Source organism: Meleagris gallopavo, chromosome 5 (assembly GCF_905368555.1).
Source record: "Meleagris gallopavo chromosome 5, MGAL_WU_HG_1.1, whole genome shotgun sequence".
In the NCBI taxonomy this organism is placed as follows: Eukaryota; Metazoa; Chordata; class Aves; order Galliformes; family Phasianidae; genus Meleagris; species Meleagris gallopavo.
In genome coordinates, this window is record NC_139408.1 from 24,826,191 (window position 1) to 24,852,001 (window position 25,811).

A 25,811-nucleotide genomic window follows, 5' to 3' on the forward strand; every position below is an offset into this window, starting at 1 on the left:
CACTATATTTTGCTTGTAACAGCCTCCCTGGAGGTAAAGGAGAATTATGCAGGTACTGGTTTGCAGGTTGTGGTGATGTGCAGTGTGCCAACAAGCTATCATATAAACTTGATAGAAAGGAGATACCTTGTGCTTTTGCAACAAACTTTGAGCTACATCCAAAGACTTCCCACAGTTGGTGGAATTGGCAATAGGCAATCGCTCATTAATCCAGTTCAGCTCCATGTCATGGTAATGGTAGAACTCATAAAGATCCACTGCAGCTTCCAGCAGCTTACGCCTCTCACCAAGAGGTGCTTGCAAAGACTCAAACCTAGAGATTATCCATTAAAACAAACACGTTAAACAAAGCTTTATCCCAATCCTGCCAAGGGAATTAGTCTATGGCATCACAATCATGATTACAGAACACTGGATACTTCTGTGCAATCAAAATTCAAAGGTTAGTGTTGGCTGTATATGCAAGAACTCCAGAAGGTTACTGAAGGCAAGTATGGAAGGGATGTGAGCAGGCCATGGAAAATGGGAATAGAGCTTTATGAAGCTGTGATTCTCACGACAAGCCTTGGTCATAATACAGCCTGGCACAGGTCATGCCTGCTGCAATAGATAGTGCCACTTTTCAATTAATAACTGATGTAAACCTACATCGAAAGGAGAATACAGTGTTACACTATCCATGCCTCACTTTCCAGCCATTTAAATAATGCTGCTTGGAAGAAAGAGAATTTCAGTCAACTTTTAATTTAGACTAAAAACAATAAATGCAAGAAGAGGAGAAAAAACAGCTTTTCACTTTTTAAGACAAAGGCTTGTCCTGTGATGTTTTAAGGAAGTTAGTCGCTACTGAATATTGACCACTGCACATTTTAGCAAGCAACTGGATAACCTATGGGTAACCAAAGGACCAGAGTAGGAGTGCAGCAGGCAAGGAGCAAATTCCAGTAATAGATGCTGAAGTCTATCACTCAGCAGCTGTGCAGGTACAGAACAAAGAACAGCTGTAGCACAACTAACAGGATAAATCATTCCTGAATATGGGTCCAAAGTGGAACAAAAAATGTGATATGACATAAGGAGTGGAAATAAAAAGAGAGTGATACCTCACCTTTTTAGATATTTTTGTGTTTCATCCAGAATTCTCTGGGAGTCAAAGTGATTGGCGGCCATTTTCATTGCATGAGACACAATAGAGTTCATTTTCTCTGCCAGCTCGTGTGTCTCATTTTCCAGCTGTCTGTGCTGCTTGAGTAGATCACGGCTGGAGCGCAAATCATGGCCTGTCTCTGCTTCCTGAAGAACCTTCTCGATTTTCTCTATCTTCTTTTTGGCATCCTATAGGGGAAAGATTACTGCATGCTCCTACTGACCTTGAAACATTTTCTTTCACTGAGCTCCTCTCAAGACAGCTTCTTGGATACAATGTTTAAACCCCTTTTTTTTTTTGGTAACACCATGGCCAGGTGCCTTTAAGAGGCATCTCCTGGGAATATTTTACTTTGCTCTCCATTTCAGTGTACTTTTCCTTCTGAGCTACTAAAGTACATGACTACAAAATCATCTCTTCGAACTATCTTCAGATACAAATAAATCTCCAATGGCTTCAAAGTTTAGCATTTAAATTCAATACAACAGCAGTTTAATTAAACATTAATACCTGGAAACAGCTTCAGAGCATATTTTTCCTCTCACAAAATTTGCCTGAATTACTTTTTGAATATAATGCTGTGCCTCAAACCTCTATACTGACTCTAAGCTGGTATGTGTTTTTGTACAATCTTGAACCCTGCAGAGAAATTTGATCGGTTTCTTAGTCTGAGATAATCAGATGTAGTGCTGAGCTTGAGTTCAGTAGCATTGCATCTTGGTGCTGGCACTGTTATCCTCCTTATAGCTTTAGAGTGAGCTTAGTTAACTTTACACTGGCTTTTCTCTCCTGAGATTGTAGAAAGTGATCTGCCTTGTGTCCAGACACCTTAAAACATGCTTTTACGTGCAGAGTGTTCAGCTCTTTTTTTCAAGGAACATTTTTTAACAACAGAGTAACCAGGTTCCTGTGCTAGCCCTCCTCTCTGCACCCACCACCTCCTGACCTGCAGCAGTTCCATGAGCTGTTCTTGCTGCCCGGCTTGTCTTAGCTTGTCACCTCGCTCTATCATCTTCCCATACAGTTCCTTCCACTTCTTCTCTAGCTCTGACATCTTCTTTTGGATAGAAGCCGCAGCATAATGGTTATCTTGAATCAGCTGATTTCCTTTCTGGAAAAACACAGCACAACACATTTTTGTATTAGATGAAGGTCATGAAGTTTGGGGCCAGGTGGAACATTTTGTTTCAAAAATGTCTTTACCTTTATCAGTGTTGCAAAGTGCTTCTCATTAGCCATCATTTCCTTCTCAGCGGCCTCATGCCACTTCAGTTTGCGTAGAACATTTGTTGGATCACGATAGGATTCATCAGATGCAATCTTGTATTTCTCTTCCATCCATATCAAAAGCTCAGCAGCATCACGGTTGAACTCCTTACAGAGACATAGGATTAAACAGATTAAAATTCTGGTTTGGCATGGATTTTCAGTGCATCCTTGCCACCAGTATGAAGTCCTGATTTTTTTCTAAGAGTTAGGAGAAGTATTATATTCTCATATGAAAGTTGTTCTGTATAATCAACACTTTTAAGACACTTTTAATATCATTCCCTAAGAAGATGAATGAGCTTCATTCCATCTGCAAGGGTAATCTAATTTCTGAAGAGTCTCTTCAAATACTAGTATTGTCCCTTCCAGGATAAGGAAATGAACTTTCATTAAAACTTCTGCAAGAAGATCTAAGCTACTTGTTTCATTATGTTGGCAGCCCATTACAAATTAAGCTAAATGCACTGTAGATTTTAAAACATTTTTAAAAAGTGTTAACATAAAAGCTAGAATGTATAAGGTATTCTCCCTAATTATGTTAATCTAGAGTGAAAGGTTAATTTGTGCCAAATGATTAACACTCAGAAAAATAGTAATGAGCAGAATAAACATATCCAGTAGACAAAACTTTCTGTTGATATTTTTCATTTGATCTCTGAATTTTTGGCTTTTAATTTTGCTATGGTTATAGTTTAGTAAGATCTAACCCTTACACATCACTTTCTCCTTGGAAAGTGACATTTTCTGTCTCATAGCCAAAGGGAAAGTGGAAAGTGAGCTGCAGTAAAAATGTGTCCCATACAAAAACAAACAGTAAGCTTACTTCACACATGCTTGACTAAATCTACACATTCAGTCATTTTACCTGCAGCTGCAGGGAATCCAACAACCTCTGTTTCCTCTTGGAATTGCTTTCTATCAGCCGTTCCCATCTTTGCCGGAGTGTAGCCATTCTCTCTTTAATACTAGCAATAAAAGAGTAAGTTCAATGTTGTAATGTTCATATGGGTCCATGATTCTTTTGTACACATTAGTATAATATGATTGCAATTTAGTTCACGCATTTGTTGGTGGATGTTGAGGACAGCCCTGTCCTATGACCTTGTGCGGCTAATCTGAAAACCATATACTGCTTTCCAGCTACCTTAGATTTTCTTTTTCTATAGCTATGTTCCATTAGTGAATTGCAATCATGTATGTTTGACTAAAACACCTAGGACTTTATTCTACCCAAATATTCTACATAAATAGTAATTTTATCTGTGATAGAAGTGCAGTGAGGCTCTGGAATAGCCCTGTATTGATAGTATAGCTGGCAAGATACCTGGTTTTAAGAGTAGTTTTATGGATTTGTGGAGGAAATTTTTGAGATGTTATCATTTGTAACAACAAATGATGGACTATTTGACCCAAGATGTCCATTCTGAACCTATATTTCTGATTTTTATTTATGCAGAGGTCCTCTTACTAGACTTCAGTGAATTTATAAATGACTCTTCAGCTTCAGTACAATGTGAAGCTGCTCCTGATGTGTTATTATTTCCTAACGAAGTTTTAAATAACTTTTTAACAGCAAATATATTAGTTCTAATACATGATACTGGTAAGTGAGAGAAAATTTTAATTACGCAGACATTCAATGTATTGATTAATGTATTTATGTTAAAAAGGTTTTAATACTACTAGTTTATAATAAAAGGCTGATTATTCTAGTGTTCTGTAAAATGCCACTTTTAACCTAACTCATTAGACTCACTTGTCCTGAGAGCATAGGATGTTTGTTTCTTTCTGCAAAATACCCTTTTCCCTGCCCTAATTCAGGAGATCACAGCCTGGAATCATATCACGTTTTGGGCTGGAAGATCACCTGGTTCCAACTCCCTCCCAGGGATACGTCCCACTAGACCAGGTTGCTTAAAAACCCTTCTATCCTGACCTTGAACACCTCCAAGGGTGGAGCACTGACGACTTTTCTAGGCAATCTGTACCAGTGCTTCACCACCCTCATTGTAAAGAATTGCTTCCTGGTACGTAATCTAAATCTACCTTCTTTTCTACTTTGAATCTGTTGCCCTTTATTATTAGAGATCAACTGAATCCTGCCTCAGAAAAAAGATTTTAATGTTGATCCAATCGTTTATTAACGCTAAGTGCTTCCAGTGGAATTTCTGTTTTTTCTATACCTCTCCCTTTGAACAAAAAGAAGGGAGGGAGTCTGGACTTACATGTGTGATGCAAAGTGCCCACTTTCTATCAGGTCTGCCCCATTTTCATTAAATGTTTCAATTCGTCTCTTTAGCACCATTAGCAGTTGTTCAAATTCCTGATGTTGCTTCTGCAGGCTTCGAACAGCATCTACATGATCCTGCATTTAAGAAAGAAAATTTGATCAAGTTTTTTATTGGCTGTATGCTTCTCCTGTAGCAATGAAAAAAATACTCGTCCTTACTTTCCCTCTTCTCTTTCAGAGATAGATACACCATATATTTAGCAATAAAATTATGTATAATACACTGTGTGTATATATAGCCTATAAATAAGCAATAGATATGCTTAGGCTTGAGACATATCTGTTTAATCTGTAATATGTTTGTTCCTACATTATGGTTCCATTTCCACTTTTTAAGAAAATCTGTATTTGCATCTAGTATATCCATAATTAAGCACATCTTTATTCCATTTAGTTAGTCCCAAAATAACAAACTCTTTCAACTGAAAATATAAAAGGTATCTTCATCCTTCAATGATCTCGTGAATATTGTCTACATTTGTTGTTTGTTTGTTTTTTTCCCTTTCATTGCTTTAACATTTTTTAAATACTCAATGAAAAAAAAAAAAAAAAGAATTTATTTAAACTCAGGTTTCCATTTCAATGAAAAAATATTAATTATGTTTAAGCCTCAAAACCTTTTTTTTTTTTTTTTTTTTTTTGCATTAGACAACCAGTTTGTGACTCAGTTGTATCTAAATCATCTGTCATGCAAACAGCAACAAATCACAACTCTAGTTACTTTTTAAAATGCTTTTGAGACAAGTCTAATTTTCACTATGATGAGTAAGGACATAAGAACACAAATAAAAAACTGACAGTCTAGTTTCGAAGTATGAAAATGCCATGACCATAAGAATGAGGAAGCTGATCTAATTAAGAAAAATGTGTGACTCCTTGGATGTGAAGTAGAAAGAAACAAGATCAGCTGCTGTACGTACCCCAAGATCATCACCTCGGAGAAATGCCTCATGGCTAGAAAGGGCAGCATTGATACGGTCTCCCTCCCTGTTGAACTTTTGTAATTCCAAGCCATCCTGCAGCTTTTTCCATCGCTGTTCCCACATATTTTCCAGCTCTTTGTTCTCCTGGGCAAGCCTCTCCACAGACAGGTGAACATCTCTGGTCCTACTGCTACTGGGTTGTTTTTGGATTACTTTACGCCCAAGTTCCTCTAGCTGCACAAATCTTCCCAGAGAATGAAAATTAAGACCTTAGTGCATGTGAATGTATTAATTCTCTTATACAGCACACAGCAGTAAACACTAAGCTGCCCTCCCTCTCTCTTGCTCTTTCCCTGCTAGCCATTGTTGTACACTGCACAGTGCATGTAGTTGTTTGCTCAGGGATATAGGCTGGAGGTGTTAGGTAAGATTTTTGTATAAGCCACCGTGGAGGTAGACTTCCCCATTAAACGAGCAAGAAGGGCCAACACTATGCCTAGAATTTTATAATGCTGCAGAACAATAGGACTGAAAACCATGGCATCTGGAAACATAAAGCATAGGAAGGGAAGAACTAAGGGAAGTGAAAGTGCAGGTGGCACTATTCAAGCGTCAAGTGAGCTTGTGAAACTCTACTCCAACAGACATCTCTTCATCCTTGACATCAGTGCAAGAATGCAACAGCTAAGTAATTTTGCATTCAGCAGTTTTCTTTTGACTCTAAATTTCACAAGCATTTAAATAAACTGCATATCTTTCATACATAATTTATATACACAATAGATGTTTCATCTTCATGGTGTTGTTGAAATATCACCCCATTTTGCTCAGCCCAGCCTACCTTTCCTTCTGAGACCTTATTTCTTTCAGAAGGTCCTGATGTTCCCTCAGCAGTTGCTCTGCAGAAGCCACGTCCACACCCATTTCTTCACTTCTCAGCTTCTCCCTGATGCCTTCTGCCCACAGCAGGAGCCTGCGGCTGTCTTGCAGGAAGGACTGTTGATTTTGGGCCTGCTGCAGAAGGTCATGCTTCCTTTGGGTCTCCAATTTGAGGTTTACCAGAAGCCTCTCCATGTACTCCACCTGCTCCGTGATGGCCTTGCTCTCTGCAGGGTTGGTGTCTTTAATACTACAGCAAGAAGTATAACACAAAAAATTGGAAGAACAGCTTCAGAAATTTGAAGCTTGAACCAATGTCTTTTAAAAGTAATAAATTTGGATATTTACACTTTTGTTAAAAAGAAAGTCAGCTAAGGCACCAAATACTCCAAACTAGCAAAAAACATCTGTGTGAAAACATTGTACACAGAAAATGCACTTTAAAGACTCTTTAAAGACTGGTAACATTCTTGTTGTTCAATTGTATCTATACATTGTGAAAGTATAGAAGACTCAAAGAAGTAAAAAGCTTTACAATTTCAAATTCAAAACGTAGTGCAAAATTGCCAGCTATTCTTCCTTCATCTTTGTTTCCCCTGATGATCCTCTTTCAGTTCCTAAATTATACCTAGTTAAAAATGTGCGAGTAACTCCCATTAGTACAGCTAATGTGATAAAGTCACAGTCTTGCTGTATTTACAGATTCTTTTTACAGCAGCAAAGCCTGGAAACAGCCACTTCACCAACCATACTCAAAAGAGAGGACTTCAATCCAACGGGCAAGTTGGTTCCTCATCTGGCTAAAAAGGTACTGCAAGGGAAATTTCACAGGCTGCTTATTCTCTTTACAGTGTCATTTTAGAGAATTAGTATAGAATATGAAAACAAAGAGCAGGTTCCTTACGATTTTGCAACACTCCTCAAGTATTCAATTTTCCTCTCCATCACTAGGACTTCTCTCTCAACTGCAGACAGTTTGCGCTTGTCTGACTCCAGCCCAGCAGGTAAGTTCCCTGGTTCCAGATCCCTGAGCTGGCCTATCTTGTCTTGCAGTAGCACTTCTATGCTCTGACAATCCTCAAGAAATGTCCTCACATCAGCCACTCCGATCAGTTCTGAGCCCTTCTCCTCCTTCAGAGATTCCATATGTTCCCACCTTGGAGGGAGAGAAAACACAATTACTTGCACGTAGCCTCAGTCACTACCCCAGAACTTGCCTTCACCTAAAAAATAGATTCAATTTATAGCCTTTGATATACAGAGTTTTAGCAAGCGTGAGATTTGTTTCTGGTTTGGATTCAGAAAGCAAGGAGGGAAGCGTATGATATACATTCTCTTCCTATTAAGTAAAATTTTGTGTAAAGGATTTAATCAAGATTTCAGTGGACTGAGGAGAAAGCCAGTACTTCAACCTCAAAGTTCATCTCAGTGACATCTCAAACAAGTGAATCTAGCTCAGGTGATCAAAAACCCTAAGCAAAATGTAAATAAACAACACTGGTCAAACTGAGACCCAGCAGTGCCTCACAGTTCCAGCTGGGTAGTTTACAGGAACATGTATACAACAGGTACTGAGCTACTTGGTGAAGTCAAATAGGATTTTGTGTTCCTTTCAGTGATAGTGAATGGCATCCTCACCCTAAGCAATATCTCACTGCAAGGGCACTGCAAAGTCCTGGAAGCAAGATATCAGGCTCAGGGCAGCTAGTGCAGCCCAGGGATACCCATTCCTGCTAATGACAGTAGGGACTGTTGGGACTCACGTCTAATGTAGTTACCATCCTGGGTCTTTCCAATTCAATTCCCTACGGGACTAGCCTCGCCTGCCAAGGCCTCTCACTTTAGCTCCCAGTTCCCCATTCCATACAGGGCAGCAAGCTCTTGCTGCACCACAGCAGTCAACTCAGGCTGCCTGATCCATGAACTGTCCCCCTCCAAAATCCCTGTCGAAACCCCAACCTTTGGGAGCTGCCAGGTCTGACCTCAGCTCTTGGGAGCTTCTCTTATGAGAGACTGTGCTAGGAGTTGGTCTAAAGTGCAGTCCTGCTGCATCACAGTTCTGCCTCAGCCCAGCCACGGTCCCTGCTGAATGAGTCCTGGATCCCTGCTGATCCTAGGGAGCAGCCCCTGCCACTTTGTACTATTCTGTGTCTGGTGGTGACTGCTGCAACTTGAAAGAGCAAACTTCAAGTACATTTAAAATCCTCCCCTCATTTGAATTCTCAGATTTAATAATTTATCAGGCTTAAATTCTCTCAGTACGGTTTAGATCAGGCATGCAAAGGTTCTACTCTCCAATGGCCATCACAAAAAAACATTCTCTATTTTACCAGTAGCGCCTTTACCTGGCATTGATTTCTTCCAGCCAAATCTGGATCTCAGTGTATTTGCCAGGACTGTTCTTTCCAAATTTAGCAGCTAAGCTTTCAATTTCTCCCAGCTGGCCTTTCCCTGCAGCCAGTTCTGTTAAAAAACTCTAAAATAGAAAAGATACAAGAATGCAGAAATTGAGATTTTTCCAGTTCTATGGATGCTGTTCTTTATACTTTCCATATACATTCATTTTCCACTTTGTCAGGTGACTTCTCCACCTTGCTGTTCATCTTTCTGCCTGCTGAAACAATACAGTCCTGCACATGCAGTTCCCTTATACTCAGATCTCTCCTGGTATACAAACTATGTCTACGCATACGCCCCATTCCATAGGGATGCAAATGCACTATAGGATAATTTTCCTCACGTGGCAGTTTTCTTTAAGTGCCATAATATAAACCACAAAAAGAATGCTTTTATACCACAATATTTGTACCATAATATCACACCCACAAAAGTTAACAGGACATCAGCTTCAGTAAGATTGGCATAGTTTGGACCAAAGAAGTATCTGATTTATGCATAGCACCATATATTGCAATGAATGAAAAACACTCAAAACTTAGTTTCTCAACTTTTTCCATTCTCCCAAGGTCAGCCTGATTTAAAATGCATCATTTGTAAGTAGGGAAAGAGGATACCTGATATTTTTGTTGCATGACTTCCACGTTGTCTGCTTGAGGCTGAAGAGTCCGAAAAATTTTCTCCTTTTCTCTCATCCATGACTGAAATGCTTCACAGGAACTACAGAAGCGGTAATAACCAATCATCTCCTCCAAAGCCTTTTTTCTGTCCTGTAAAACAGATGAAGAATTTTGTTGCTGTAATAACTACCTTGCTTTCAATTAAATTAACTAAAATACACGCATGGTAGCTTGGTAGTTTTGCCAGGTTCTGCTGACAGAGAACAGAATTTGTTACCTTGAGCTCAAAATATTTCTCCCCAGAGCAACAGTGATTTAAAAGCATAAGAGAAGCACAAAACATTAATGGAGGTATTGTACCTCAGCCATGCTCTGTAGGTTTTCATAAAGTGAGTCTATTTCATCTTGGGTCTTCCAAATGTTCTCTGGAACAAAATGAACATCTAAACCGGAGCTTCCAGGAAGTGCAGATTCAGAGGTAGCCCAGGTTCGACTGAACGGTAGCTTAGTTGTCTTTTGATTTAAGTCACCTGGGGCTTCTGTCTTCACCATCTGTTGTGCAAAATTTAACAGAATCAGGGGATTAATATTTCTAATTTGGATAAAAATTTCACATAAACTGAAAATTTGGACTTACCAATTCAAATCACTACATTCTGACCCTCTAACAAAATGTTCCCAGGATTTTTTTTATTCTATTTCCTTTTTAACTTATATTGAAATCGTTGACAAACTAACCGAAAAACATTTCATCTACATTGAATGAAGTGGTTTTATTTAGCTCAGTTTAAAATACTTTGATTCACTAAAAGTTCTCATTTTGTGCCAACATCAATGTCCAGTTTTCTTAACTTCTAAAACTGCTAACAAAACACAGAATATGCAACCTAATGCAGATTTTTTTATATCATTTTTGAAGCCAGTTGAAATGAATACTGTTATGAGAATCAAGAGTGACAAAAATTTGTGAAGATCAGCAGAAGAAAATACACGTAAGCATATTTTTAGCATTTCACAGAACCCTGAGATAGGCTAAAAGTAGCCATTGCACTGTGCTATCTAAAAATTTGATTCCATCCTAATTCAGTATTCCCCCTGAATAATTGTAATTGAAAAAAAAAAAAAGCTCTTTTTTAGACAACTTGGAATATTGTGTTTGGGTAAAATAAAAATATATCATTCAAAAACATTTCATTTTCATATAATTTCCATAGTATAATGCAACAAAACTATGACAGAAGATATAATTTTAAAACATAGCCTACTCTATTCTGAAGAGCACAGATTCAAATTTAACAAAAGATTTTGTTCACTTTGCTTACAAATTAAAATTCTGTTGAAACTGGTGCCCTACAGAAAAGAAGTTTAGATAATATTAGAACATTGTTTTCCCATTGGAAAATATTCAGTGTAAATTTCTAGCCAGCTTCAATAGTTACAAAACAAAGGAACAAAGACTGACACACTCCCTAACCTACTTACTGCAGCTGGAGCTTGCTCTGCTGCAATGACAGCCTGCTCTTTCAGGCGCCTCATCTCTGTGGAGTAGGCTGCAATCTCCTTTTCCAGGCGCAAATGACGATGCAACAGCGCTTCAGCACTTGATTCATCTTTTCCATAGTCCTTGCTGGCCAGAAGGGGTTGCCTTTCTTGCAACCATGAGTTTGCTTCATCGATGTCAGCAAAGTACTGAAGGGAACAGAGTAGAAGAAAATGCTGGGTCTCATCCTGAAAGTATCACACACAACTCTTCTTTTTTTTTTTTTTTTAATAACAATAAACAGGGCAGAAATGTCACTAAGTCTGTAGATATTAGGTTACCTCCAGGTGTTGTGACAGCTATAAATAAAGTGGCTATACAGCTATGAATCATTGATGTATTTCATAATCGTATCAAGAACAGACAATTCATATTACAACACTGATAAATAGATTCAAGTATTGCCTTGCTACTACCCTTCAAAGAACACCTAAAAAAGGTTTATGCTGATTAATAGCAGTAGATATAAAGAATAACTAGCAGTGAACAATAAACTCAGAATCTAAAGCACAATCATTTTTCCCCTGTAAATTGCCTTGTTATAGTAGTAGAACAATCAAACAAATAAAAAAAACCCCCACAATATTTTGAGATAAAAAATAAAGAAAAAAGGAAAAAGAAAAAAACATAGTAGTGAAGAGAAAAGAAAGAAGTAAATCACCATAATAATGGTAAACTTATAGGTGGAGAAGAGAATTTAGACTTTGTCAAGAACAAAGCTGGTAAGTTTTGTTCAAGGAGCTCATGGGGAAACAGACTGAGGATAGATGCAAGAAAGGGACAGTAGTAATAATACTTGAGACACTGTAATGTGATTTTTGAATGCTGATTTTATAAGAACTCCCTATCTGCAGATGTGTTAATATTTGTTCATGTAAAAGATCTGCATAGATCAGAATAGAATAGTCAAATATTTCCCAGACTTTAAAAAAGTTCACAGTTGATCCAAGCCTTCTGGTGTGTTTGTTTTGTTGTTGGGATTCTCTGTGTGTGAGATTAGTGGTGTTTTGTTGTTGTTAGAAAAATGTCACACAGCTGCCCAGATCCCACCTTCAAAATTTACTGTGCAAGGTTAGGTGAACTATTTCCATAAGAGTTTTTAATGGAGAACAACCCCCAGCCGCAGTTCTCTGCTAGGTACAAACCACTTAAATCTCCTGTCTGGCAGGCTTGCAGAAGGGATAAGACTGAACCATGAAGATCTCTTTTTGAAAAATGGCACCTGAAAGCTTCATTTTGCTGTTGCTCTGTATGCAGAGATAGGAGACAGAAATGAACCACATCTGTGTCTCCCCTTCCATGTGTCACAGCAAGACCTGCTTACCTGTTTGATGAGAGCTGCTGCCTGCAGGCGGTTTTTGCGATTTGCCACCTCATCCTGGAGCCGCTGCCACAACGTTTGGAGTTTGTCTCTCTGTTTCTGGATGTCCTCCTCATGTGTAGGGTTCTTCTGGCTCAGATCCCACCCCCTCCTCATAACATCTGCGCAAATGGCCCTATGCGAGTTGCATTCTGCTTCGAGAGCCTAGCAGAGGAATGGAAGAAACATGAACACAACTCACTCACCGCCAGCTAAGAGCAAAAAGGAGGATTCATATTCTCAGCTACGACAATACATGCATTTGAAAGAGCCCTGTGTCTTTCTGTGCCCAAGACCTTTCTCTAAGCCCTGGGATGATTGACCTTTGCTCCCCACACATAAGTGTCTTTTTTTTTTTTTTTTTAAACCTTTGTGCAAAGGCAAATTTGCTATGCCATCTTCTCTGAGGGAGATATTTATTTGTGGTGCACCAAATCAGTATTCTTATGCTTTCCAGAAGTAGCACATACAAAACCAAATACACCTGCATAGTAAATTTGCCCAAGGGGCTTCTGCTTCACAGTTTTGTCACTCATATCCACAGATCTCTACACTTGTTTGTAATGATTTTATGTCAGAAAAAGGCAACAACCAGACTTGTGGCATTAGTTCACAGCAAGCTCCCAGGAGTGGTAGTTCTTATACAACTCACACAATGCCATCCATGGGGATCTCATCATGATTGCTGTTATCACTGATTTTTTTTCCACCAGCTCTTCTCTTTCCCCACCACCGGGAGAGACGTTGGGAAAAACAAAACCTAACAATTTATTTTTCCTTCCCATTCACCAATGTGAGATAGTAAGTAGTCCAATATCTTCATGTAGCCCAGGAGAGGCCCTGGTATAAGATATAGTCCTTCTCTACACTTTCTGTCTCCTTCTGGGAAAAATACCCATCCTGCACATTGTCTTAAAAAAAGTTCCAGATACTGGTGATGATACTTGAGTTAATGGCTGGTTTGACAGTTTTCTTATAACTGCTGCATGGTCTGAAAAATATAGATGTTCTAAAATTGTGCTGTAACACAGAGAATAGACAGTACCAGCAAAGTAATATACCTTGTGCTTCTGAATGGAAGCTGTAATCTGGCTGACATCTTTCCCTAATGTTGTTGTTCTTGCTATTTTCCATTTCTCAGAGATCCATGATTCTTCTTCTTTGCAGTCACGGAAGAATTCAAAGAGCTTTAAAGCCTCTTCTAGCTGGGATTTTCTGAAACAAAGAAAATAACATATCCAAGTCAGAATCAGGATCCAAAAGAGATAATGCTACAGAACAGCATAAACTTCAGAACTTTGAAAATCCAAAATTTGAATGTATCTAATTCTTCTTTGTCATCATTTAATTTATTTATGCAAGAGAGCAAGGGAAACAAAATTAAATATTCTTTGTCTTCTAGGAGACAAGGAGATAAAAATATGCTATTCATATTACACATAAAGCAAACCATAAGAAACACTAAGAATGAAGTTATTTTCTAGCTATGGAGGTAATCTCTTTCAGACAGCTGTAATAAAAAATCACTCAAATTGCTCATGATGTTTTTATAAACGAAGAAATGGAAATTTCTAAATGTGAGGAAGTTGAGTCTTCTGATAAAGGGATTAACTGACTACCTTAATCAGAAAGAAAGAGCCATAAACTGTCATACCGTGTTCTGCTCTGAGCTATAAGGTTCTGATATAGCTGACGAAGCATTGGAACTTTTGCATAAAGCACTTCTGCTTTAACTGTGCTGTCCTTGCTGATTTCTGCTGTCCTTTGAGTTATGTGTGTCAGTCTATCATCATAGGAAGAGATCTGCAAGTCAATCAAGTTGTGCTTTTGAAGCAAATCTACTACTTCTAGGAGCTGCTTCCCACAGTCCTGGGAATTCACCAGTGCCTGCAAACAAAGTGAGAAAAAAAAGGTATTTGCAGAGAATGCATCCAAGGGTTTGGTACAGAGAAATTGGTTGAAAGCTTCCCGTTGACTCTGATAATTTCTAAATGTAAAAGAATTATGCCAGCTATGTAAAGCTAAAAATACTTTTCTTTCAGTTTCACAAGGTAACAGCAAAAATCCAGTTTCTATCATCTGCAGAGCAAGAAATGTTGTCTTCAAATAACTATCTATTTTCACAACTAAGTTATGTCTGTTAGGTAAGCACTTAAGGTTTCAGGATTTGTGCACAAGAACAGCCCTTTTCTATATACATCCATCTGCAGGCAGATGGTATATTTTGACCATAAGTTTTTTTATTTGATAAACCTACTTGACATTGCCAGGTAAATAATTAATAATTTTCATTACTTACTAAGTACTTCGTACTAGTATGGCCTTACTAAATGTGAAGTACTTACTATTTTTGTTATTTAGATAATGAAGTCAAATATAATAGTAAGTACTTAGTACTTAGTAACTTAGTACTTACTATTGGTCCCAACGAAAGTACTTCATGCTTTATTATCTCCCCTCTTTCTAATCGTATCAATCATTCTAACAGAAAGTGTTATCTTTTCTTATTGATCTTTCTTCTCATATTCTCAGGCTATCATGGTTCCAGCAACGTCACTACCATTAAAAGTTTTTGCTGACTAACACTTGGACAAATAGATTCATAACTATAAGATACCTCTTATCTTTAATTTGAAATTCACACCTTCACATAACCTGTTTACTCTTTGAACTTAGATACAATGCAGCCTGCAGTTGTAGGGATTTTTGTAGGGATAAGACAAGGCAAGACCAAAGGATGAATGCTGTCTGCCATTACAAAATTAATATGAAAGCAGTTATTTCCTATGATAAAGAGAAGACTTTGAGTTCTGACACTCTGGTAATACTTGAAAACTCTTCTTAAAAGTGAGCATTGTGCATTTTGCTGTGGAACTTTTGTCTTTTATAGGTTTCGGTAGCTGTAACCTAGGTGCTTGCCTGAGCTACTTTCCAACTCTATAAATATATAAACAAACTAAAAAGAGTTACTTCCAGAAAGTGATTCAGTGTAGTTACCTAGAATGCAACAAGAAGACTGTTTTGTTTTGTTTTTTAAACTTTTGCCTTCAGATTTCTAAATTTAGATGAGAGATGTACCATCTTTATTTTACGACATAATTTGAACCTGTAGCAGTAATACCATATTTCACCCTCTGATTAAAGAGAGTTCTTGTAACAAGGACTGTGGTGTTTTTTTTCTCTCCATGCAGATGCCAGCAATGATGAACTGAAACGCAAAGTTAGGCATCTAAGTAAAAACAGCGTTTTTTCTCTATAACTGATAGACTTATTTTTTGTTGGTACCAGAGAGTGAGTGCACTAGTCCTTGAATATGGGGGCTTGATTAGGGACACACGTTGTTAACAGTGTGAGCTGTGTGCTGTTGGAGGGTGCTCAGTACCTGTAGCTCTTTCAGCTCCTCCATAATGGCATCAATGTCCCTCAGAAGGGCTAGAATCTCCTGCATTGTACTCAGGGAGTGTTGTCGTTTCTGCAGCTGATCCAGAAGATCTTGCCACTGCTTTGAAATGCTGTTTTCCCTACAAATGAAGAGAGAGATGATCAGCGTGGATCAAAGACTTCAGGCCTCATGAGTAAAAATTCCCAGTTCTCACAGCTTTAAAGGAGACAAATGAACACACACAAGGCAAGTTACTTGTGGAGGAGGACAGGTCACACCTGAAAAACAGGTGAAGTATTTTTAGCAAGTCCTAAGTCAGGATACACAGATAATCAGAGAAGTCATAATTTCTCAAAACTTGAGAACTGGAGTCAACTAAGGAAGACTTTGTGAGTTAAAAAAATCTGTATCTCCCAAACTACAGATGGTGTTGATTTTGACGAAAAAGTAGTATACATTTTCTAAGTATTTTTGATGGAATATACGATTTTTGGCAGAACAAATATTTTCATATACAGATTAAAATACCTCAGAACTATTTTTCACTTGAAATCAGTCTGAGTTTTGATCATTGAAGCAAAATCAAACCAAACAAACATAAGACAAGACAAAACATTTCTCTTATCTGCTGAAAAATGGGTAGAAGAAATTCCTGCCAGTTCTACTAATGAGAAGAAGAGCTTTGATTCATAGCCACAATTCATCTTTTTTGTCTATGTCAAAAAAATTAAAATAATTTCAACCTCCACCACCACGTGGTCTCAAGAACACCACTCACTTCTTCACAATTTGATCTTTGCTGTGATAGTTATTCTGGCTGATGACTGTTGCCATTTCGGCCAAAGCTGCGAAACGTTCCCTCCTGGGGAGTACATCTGCCACAATGGCTTCCAGCTTCTTACTGGCAGCTTCCATTCTATCTATGCTCTCTGGCCAGAAGTCTTGCTTTCCAATCACTTTCCTCATGTCTTCCAAGTAAGCCTCACGCAGAGCCGCCTTCTTCAGGAACCTCTTTGCTAGCTGTTCCAGCTTCTCTAGCCTCAGCATCTCCTTCTGCAGTGCTTTTCCCCGGTTGTGTTCTGCCTTTTCCAGGATAATCCAGTGTTTTTCCACATCCTGCAGTGTCCTCCCCTCTGGAGGCACATATAGTCGTAGGTTGTTGGCTCTCTGCTTGGTCCTGATGTTGAAGAGATGAGCTTCAATCATTCCCTTATCTTGATATTTAGGGGGTTTCTCCACAGTGCGGAAAGTCTTGAAATTGGCCATGAGCAGCCACATTTCCTGAAGAGAGTTGGGGAAGATACGGTCATCCAGCTCAATCACCTTCTGCTTAATCCACTTCAGGAGGTCAGAGACCATCTGCTCATACAGAAGCTTCAAGTCATCTATCTCCTTCAGGAGGAACACAATCTGAAATGGGAATATGAAGTTACAAGCCACATAAGAAGCAGAATGAACCAAGATAGGTGAACAGAATGTGACATCATTGTAAACAAACTTAGGATCCAAACAGAACAGTATATGTCAGGAAGACAGTATTTAACAAGCAAACTGCCACAGTCATCTAATTTTTATACCAGTCATAGAACAATTTGGGTTGGAAGGGACCTTAAAGACAATCTACTTGTTCTAGTTCCACTAGGTATAGGTATATCACATAGGTATAGATTTAACCTCTGGGATCAGATGAGCTTTCATGAAAAAAAATAAAAAAACAAAAAAAAACCAACCCAACCAAATAAATATTATTTAATGTTTAATTTCTTTCTTTTTTTTTTTTTTAATTTAGGAAAAGGTTAAATTTTGAAATAAATAGCATACATATGACAACTGTTGACAGTTCCTATGAGAGCTGAGAAGAAGAAAGCAGAAGTCCCAAATAGAGGCTTCAGAAATTTTGTTTCACAATGGAGCCAAAGTGAGATTTTTTTCATTCTCTTTCAAAAAAAGAAAAGAATTATCCTATAATATAGAAATCCTATAATATATCTGTTAATATGCAGTCAACTCCTCTTAATCTCAACACCTTGGGTGTGGGAAGCCATCCGACAACATTTTAGTTCTCTTACATGTCAACAGCAGTTGACAAACTGATCCTTCTCAATCTCTTTTGTAGGAGCCATTTCACTTCTTAAAAATTATCAGAGAAACAAAACAGGTTAGTAAGGATGTTAACTCATTCAACAGTAATTTTTCTAGTCTGTAACATTTATTTGTTTCGTCTGCAATCTGGCCTGCATTTATCTCAACTGTCCATATATCTTAAAAATCCATTTAGAATAAAATTAATAATGAAATAATAAAAAAAAAAGTTAGAATGAAGTCATCCTTTCTTTTAGTTTTACACATTTTTTCAATTTTTGTGTCTTTATAGTTTTTTCCTTACTTTTACACAGTAGCCTCCCTGTAGACATCAGGGTTAATGCTGAACTATGTTGTCTGCCTCTACCATTTTCCTGAAGCAGGCAGACAGATTAGTGAGGGAGATATTGCTGAGCAAAGGCCCATGCCTTGCAAGTGGTTATCTGCTTTTACCTAGCAGAAAGTGCACTTGGCAATGAATAAATGTCACAGTGCTTGAAGAGTAGCAAAACAGCACCAACCTTGAGTGAAGGAAAAGCAGCCCATGTTGCCAGGGCTCCTTTCTGTATTTTCTGCCATCGTGCCCAGTTCTTGCTGAAAGATCCCAATAAGTGCATGGCTACCTCACGTGGGTGGGGGAAAGCAGATTTACCTCTCCAGGATGAATCCCTCTGCCATCCTGGTCGCCCACATAGTCTCAACTCAAAGGCTTCCTTGACACACTCAGACTTCCCTCCCCAATCCTATTAGTAAATTCAGAACTGCCTATTTGAGGGGACTAAGGACATGAGGAGATTAACATCTGTTTTGTTATCCTTCTTTATGCTTGTGTGTGTAAGAAACACAGGAAGACAGGGGAGCAATATTAGAGATGGGTGAAAATACCAAAGGAGACAAAGAGAGAAAAAGGAAGCAATAAGTGGAAAGAGAGAAAGAGAAAAGAATATATGTATAGGCATGAATATACCTATACAAAGTGAAAAAAATGGTGGAACACAACAAAAACTGTGAAAAAATACAGAGTAAGAAATGTTCTTTCTGTATTTGCCCATAATACAAAGATATAGCCTGATGATCCTGCCCAAAAAGCAGGGTCTCTACTGGAGTCCAGACAAATCTTACTGCCCACTCTCCACACTTCTGCTCAATCTTTTATTTAACTGAAGTCATCCAACAGTTCTTCAGAGAACATCACTGTCACTGAGAAACATTTCAGAATCATCTCGTTCTTGTCCAAGACTGCTTCGCTGAACAAAGTCTGCTTCATAAAAAGGTTTTGCCTTGTCACTATCAGGGATATTCTAGTTTTGTGTCTTCTACTGAGCAATACATTCCCTCTAGAGTCAGAGGGGGAATATAGAGTCATCCTGAGTGTACAGGTTTCCTGTAGACTGTTTGAAAAAATATAGTGTGGAGTATTCTGACAGTAGAAAATAAATTCTTTTCAAGAGAAGTAGTCCTCAGCAGAAGGATCACAATATTTTGGCTAAGATCTACTCAAAATTCCTTCAATTTTCCATTAGCATGTTGCAAGTAGTTCACATGTAATTCAATCATATATGAGACTAAATGTATAGTGAAAGTGTTAAAAACAAAATCTTATTAAAGCAATTTTATTTTATAATTTTATGCTTTAGTTCATTTTTTTTTTCTTGGAGGTTTCTTCCTTCTGTTACACTTGCTCATTTTTCATTTGTTTATTCACAATTTGTACTTGACTAAGGAGTTAAAAAGAAAGGATGAGGATTTTCAAAAAAAATAGAAATTCAAAGTAGTCTCTTTCCTATTAAATCTTTCCTTTTAAATTAGAAAATTGTTGACTAGCTGTTTTTGCCTAGCTGTAATCTTCCCAAGATTAATGAGATCTGCATGGCTTCAAGCTGCATTAGAAGCACATCAGCTTTCAAACTGAAACTGGGAGGTTAAAAAGGGATCTGTATCCAGAGACAAATGTAGTCCCTCTAGAAATCAAAGCCTAGAGACACTTTTCAACATTCAAGTGACAATAAAAAGTTTTTGATTCAGTTTCATGGCATTTGATTCAGTTCAAATGATCCTGAAACTGCCCTTGCACTAAATACATTTCCAATACAAATTTAACTTTATGTATTTAACTTTTAAATTCTGAAGATAGCAATGCACTTACTTTGGCAAGTCGCTTTTGATTTGTCTGGCCTTGTTTCATTCTGGAGAAGTAGTGGTAGTAGAGTGACACGTAAGTCATGATGGATCTCTCATCTGGGGAGGGTACCGCCACATCCTCAGCATCAAGCAGCTTGCTGATTCCTAGCTCTTTCTCAGCAACATTAAACGCATTGTTCAGGTTTTTGATGGGCTGGTCCTGCCGCAGTGAGCTATAATTAATAAGATCAGGCCTGGACAAGGAGAAGAACAGAGAGAAAAAGGGGAATAGACGTTTATGTTTGTCTTAAGTTCCTTCAGATGATAAAACATAGATTGTTTACTAGACAAGGAATAACTCTGAAATTATTCTGTCTGACCTGCTTTATTCAGAAACATCAGAACTATATAGCTGGAAGATTCTCCTTTATGAAACTGAAATACCACTCCCAGCAAATCTCTGACTTTCAGTTATTTCTCATCCTCACCATTGAAAACCAGTGCCTACAAGAGTGGCAATTCTGAACAAGGAGATGACTCCCAGCTGGGTAAACTTCAGAGTATCCTGACTAGAAGATGGAGCTGAATTGTTAGTGGGAGAACTGTGCAGGGCTATCTCAGGTGGTTTCTCTCTCCTTGGGCTGTTTTCTTCACACCTTTTAAAATGGCCAGAGAAGGAAGGATAATGCTGAGAAGTTTACCCTGTTAAAAATGAATCAAAAGGTGTAAATGCTCACAAAACTTACACAATAAAAGCAATCACTACACTAGGAACTGTTGAAAATGAGCAATGAGAATATGAATGAGAGGCTTAGACCAAACATTGGCAGTGTTGCTCAGATGTGTGATAATCCCTTAGAAATCTCACTTCCAACAAAATGAATAGTGAAGCAGGAGCTTTTGGTCCTTCCTTCCTTCCTTAGAGGCAGCATATCCATTTAAGAAAGTTTTCAGTGAATAAGAGTAAGGTGAGAATTTTTTAATTTCTTGGCAAATATCTGTTACTCAGACTGTTGTGCCTTCAGACAGCTTGTGCCAGAATTAGAAAAAGCAACAAGCAAATTGTCCTGAGCTCAGCTCTTACCTGTGGGCATGTATAAGTGCATTGAAAGCCAGTCCATCACTCCAGCTTTTAGAGAAGTCCTTCACATTTACGTTGGGATAGCTGGCAGTTTTATGCTGACACCAAAGTAGTAGGGCTTCATTGGCAAATAGCTGATCAGCTTTGCCTCCAAATTCTTCCTGTGAAGACAGCAGAGAAAAGAAAAATCAGTGTGTGCAGTATGCAGAAGTAGCATCTGTGTTTTACATTCCCCATAAAGATAACTTCGTACTGCTTCTGTCCAACTTGTAAATAATCTCAAACAGTAATGAGTTCCAGGCTGAATCTGTCATGAAGACAGAATGACTGAACATAAAACTTGGAGTTTTCTATCAGAGTAAAAGTTAATTGAATGAATTCCTAAATCACAATACGAAATGAAGAAAATAAGTTTTTATTTTTTTCTTTTCTGCAAGATTTGTAGAAGTAAATGCAAGAAAGATGTAAACCTTGGTTCATTTGCTTTCCTAGTTATAATCTAGAATTCAGAAAAAAATAAAGTGTTCAGATCTATCATTAGAAATTACTAATTTGGATTTTGCAATATCTCTGTAGGAGCTTATCTCTCATGTATTTGAGATATATGGTGAAAAACTCCTTTTTCTAAAAATAATAAAGAAGAATAATTTTCTTTAGAGAAAGACAGCGTGTATTTTCTATCTAGAGAAAAGTGACATCAGAGAAATTCTTTCTGGAGTTAAAGCCAGTAAAAAGTTTGTGAAAGGGAGTGATAAACACAAATATCTCTAAGTTATTGTTTCCTGTCTCTTTGATAAATAGTGAAATGGATTCAATTCCTTTTACAACTTGCTGGCAAGTAATTGGGTAATATTATAAGATCTGCAGAATCAAAATGGACAGGAAATGTCATTAAAACAGTCCTTTCTGATCTGAAGCGCTTCCTTGAGGAATTCAGAAAAAAAGACCTCATTTTACCTTATCAAGTTTGATTGATGAAATTTGAAATCGAAGTATAATGATCCAGATGAGTCCCAGGATCAAGGTTCTGTCACCGTCTACGATATTCTCAGGACCAATCACTTTCACTTGTACCTGCTAATAAACAAGTATCTGTTCAGTATGAAATTGCTCACGTCAAGCTCTCTGAATGAGACATCTGTGTAACAGGCTGGTGTTGAAGAGGGCATTCAGGCTTTCTTAAGGAAACAGATTTTACACAATTACTTCATTCGTCCTTATATCTGAGAACTTCCATGTTCATCCTCGAGCTCCCTTATGCACCAAAAATGAGATTCAGGAAATATCTGACAAAGGGGTGGCGGTCTCAAAGTTTTAATGTTCATTTACTGGTTTTGAAAATTGTGTTTAAGTAAAGAAACACAGCTCAGTGACACTGTCCTCCAAAGGAATGGCAGCTGGGCAAAGTCAGTGATCATTTGATGTGATCTCCAGAAAACTAGTCTACATATAGTTCTTAAGTTCACCAAACAGTCTAAATATCCTACTAAATAAGTCACAGCTTCTTTCTCCATTATTTCTAGAACAGTAAGATAGGCTGTAATATGCAAATGAAGTGCTCTTCAAGAAGTCTGAACATGCTCTATAGTCTCAATATGTCTGTGAACCCCTGTCTGCAGACCAGACTTGTGTGTCAAATAACAGTCTAACTGGAAAAGTCTGGATATGCACATGCTGCTGGGCCTTACACGGGGTATGTTTTTAGCAGATGTGGTAGGTAGAATACACCAAGCCCATGCTGCACTGCATTTGTTTTGTAATCAGTAGAAAAGTATGCATTACATACTTCCCCATGTTTACTGCTATGAAACCCGTCTGCTCCTTCAGAATTCTAACACAGAGTTTTGTTTGATGATTTTCCAGAGAAGTATATGATAAATTGTTTGTTTAAAAAAGAAAAAAATGGCATGCCATCTTGTAGATTAAGAAGTGAGGATATACAACTTGAGTACATAAAAGTACTGCAATGGCTTACTTAAAACAGTTTGAATAAGAGTTTTAAAATCCCCACTTTTATACCAGGTGGCTTCATCAGTATCTATTGCTGTTTACTTTGCTCCATTATTTGGGAAAGCATTACATCTAAAAAACAAATAATTAAAAATTTTAAGCTGTCAGGAAAGAAAACTGCTGCCAAAAAATCTTTGAATGAATTCAGAAATTGTAGACAGGTTTTCAAGAACCACCCAAGCTTCCGAGAACATTTAGCTGATTTAAGTCATGAAGGGACTGTTTTAAGAAGTTGCTCATTCCTTTTTGCCACAGGAACCAAAAATGTTCATTGTTTGCCTTGTCCTGCTCTTACAATATATGAAATTTCTTCAGCTATCAGGTAATATGGTTGTGACATCTAGGATAAATATGCTTCTATTTCTGAAATCCCAATAAATGAAAAAAAAACATAAATAAGGAAGAGTGTGGTAATTACATGAGTAAAACAAAAAAGTTCACTGGTGAATAACTTTCTCCCTTTTCCCTGTGCCTTTGAGTTTTCTGTTTTTTTTTTCCCCTGTAGCGCTGTTCTCTCTTTTATAGTCACATATTCTTATTTGGCACTCCATTTTCTTTTTACAGCTTTCCTCTTTCCAATACCAAAACTGGTCAACAATTTTTTCACCTGGCTAACACGTCCATCAGAAAATGTAAATCTAAAGAAATAAATATTTCGATTATGAAAATGAATGTTTTGAGTGCATTTCTCTTATTTTTTTTTAAATGGGAAGTTTAAAATCAGTATTTTAAATCAGCATTCCAAAATACAATTCATTTTCATTTAGATGTGACATTTTTGAAGGATATTATATATTTGTAGGCCACACTTCTCATACAATAACAAAAATCTGATTTTTTTTGTTTTGTTTTTTATAAAACCTGACCTGTATTCAAAGAACATTCTGCTACGTATTAGAGTTAGAAATGATTATGAACATTAGACTAATCAGTTAGTAACATATATACAGTCTATTTTTATCTATAATATCATTATTACTACCAGTTTACCTTGGATTTCAGAAATGTAATGGCTTTGCTGTTGTTTTCTAGAAAATGCACTCTCATCTTTCCCCGGTTCGGTCTTGGCAAAGATTCTCCAGAGAGCAGCTCCAGGAGTTGCATGAGATAGATGCCATCCTTCAGGTCTGTGTAAATATTTTCTATTTCAGCCCTTACCTGCAAAGACCGGTCATACAACATCAACACTGGCTGAACATTTGGCCCACAGGTCTCTTGACTTCTCATACTAAACAACAGTTTGCTGCTGTTTCGCAGTCTGCTGTGTGCATAAATGTGATGTATAAGTGATGAAAGTCAAATCACAAAAAATAGGTTCATGGAGGGACTGACATTATTTCAGAGAGTGGGCAGGACTAAAAAACCCTAACAAAACATAACTTAGGAAATACAAGGGAAAAAAAAAATCAGATCTTGAAAAATAACAAAATCACAATAACAAATACTTTGGAAGTGCTAACATTTTTTATTTCAATTGAAAAGTCTCTTTTCAGTTTTTTACTCTGAGCAATGCATTCCATTTAAAATTTAAACTGATAATCCTAAAGTTAAGTGAAGCAAAATAAAGGAAATGAGAAATGTCATGAGATTTCAATGGCTTATTTTACATTCCAAAATCTTAATTCTATTACTTCCTTCCTAGACATTCACTGCCCCATCAAGTCTCCATAGTTACAGATGGTCTCACACTTAAGTGCAATTACTATATAAAACATTAGAATCTACAAAAATGTATCTCACTGCTGCTAGTAGTAGTGTCACCCAGTGCTTAGGTGACACACCATGACATAGCATGTACTCTGATCTAACAAGAGCTTGTCTTAGGTGTTTCCTTTTGGCCTTAAGCCACTAGCCATCAAGTGACAATGAAACCATATCACACACCCAACAATAACTTGCTGTGATTCTGAAATCACGGTAAATAATCTTTTCACCTTAAAAAAAAAAACAAAAAAAGAAATAAAATATTCCTGATATTTAATTGGTTATGTGATTTTTTGTTTGCTTTTCAGTTTGGAGCATAGTTAAATGTAAGTGAAATAAAGGATAAATGCTGTTCTATTGCTATCTTTACTACTTTTCCATGTAAGTAATCCTAAAGCTCCACCTATAGTACATTACAACAATAAAGTTAAAGCTATTATGTTCTGTGGCAGTTTTATTCATGAAGAATAGTTCCATTTTAACTTAATTGTAAAGAGACTGTCTCCCTATATATGCTTTATGCCCCACTCAGCAACAGAAATAGCTTTGTTACATGTGTTGCCATACAAACTGAAGATTGCTTAACAAATTCACTGCAATTTCCCTTAAGCACTAAGCATTCCCTTAATGCTAAACTTGAAGAAGTCGATAGTACAATTGAGAATACTGCAGTGTCCTGTGGTAGGATAATATCAAGTTAAAAGTCCATGTTGGCAAGCTTGACTACGTTGCTGAGAAGACCTTGATAAGCTCTTGGTCTCTGAACCATTTCTTACCGTATATGGTTTGGAAAGCTCTCACAGGATTTTCTTCTCATGCTTTTATGATCCACACTCAAATACTATGCAGGAAGTAGAGACTAACATTTTAATCTTTGAACTCCAATGTGTTTTTAAAATGACAAAGTATGTATTGATTTGTAGCTACATAGAAATATTTTCCTACATCATAAAAGCTTAACTTCCTTCCAGGTAGGAAAATGAGATTGTGTTTTGCAGCTCCTCAC

At 37.5% G+C, this 25,811-nt stretch overlaps 1 protein-coding gene across 1 annotated transcript in view; it reads right to left on the reverse strand.

Moving 5' to 3' along the window:
• SPTBN5 (spectrin beta, non-erythrocytic 5) overlaps positions 1 to 25,811 on the reverse strand; it is a 91,147-nt gene that overhangs the window by 62,575 nt on the left and 2,761 nt on the right. Inside the window, exons 4-25 of the mRNA XM_085224816.1 lie at positions 24,092 to 24,259; positions 22,049 to 22,168; positions 21,095 to 21,252; positions 20,036 to 20,264; positions 16,586 to 17,217; positions 15,808 to 15,946; positions 14,080 to 14,312; positions 13,487 to 13,640; positions 12,390 to 12,590; positions 11,008 to 11,214; positions 9,886 to 10,077; positions 9,523 to 9,675; positions 8,854 to 8,984; positions 7,413 to 7,664; positions 6,471 to 6,758; positions 5,627 to 5,873; positions 4,642 to 4,781; positions 3,282 to 3,381; positions 2,351 to 2,521; positions 2,094 to 2,258; positions 1,109 to 1,335; positions 127 to 313 (exon numbers count right to left, since the gene is read on the reverse strand). Of these exons, the coding sequence (XP_085080942.1) occupies positions 127 to 313; positions 1,109 to 1,335; positions 2,094 to 2,258; positions 2,351 to 2,521; positions 3,282 to 3,381; positions 4,642 to 4,781; positions 5,627 to 5,873; positions 6,471 to 6,758; positions 7,413 to 7,664; positions 8,854 to 8,984; positions 9,523 to 9,675; positions 9,886 to 10,077; positions 11,008 to 11,214; positions 12,390 to 12,590; positions 13,487 to 13,640; positions 14,080 to 14,312; positions 15,808 to 15,946; positions 16,586 to 17,217; positions 20,036 to 20,264; positions 21,095 to 21,252; positions 22,049 to 22,168; positions 24,092 to 24,259 (4,494 nt within the window). The remainder of the gene's footprint in view (positions 1 to 126; positions 314 to 1,108; positions 1,336 to 2,093; positions 2,259 to 2,350; positions 2,522 to 3,281; positions 3,382 to 4,641; positions 4,782 to 5,626; positions 5,874 to 6,470; positions 6,759 to 7,412; positions 7,665 to 8,853; positions 8,985 to 9,522; positions 9,676 to 9,885; positions 10,078 to 11,007; positions 11,215 to 12,389; positions 12,591 to 13,486; positions 13,641 to 14,079; positions 14,313 to 15,807; positions 15,947 to 16,585; positions 17,218 to 20,035; positions 20,265 to 21,094; positions 21,253 to 22,048; positions 22,169 to 24,091; positions 24,260 to 25,811) is intronic.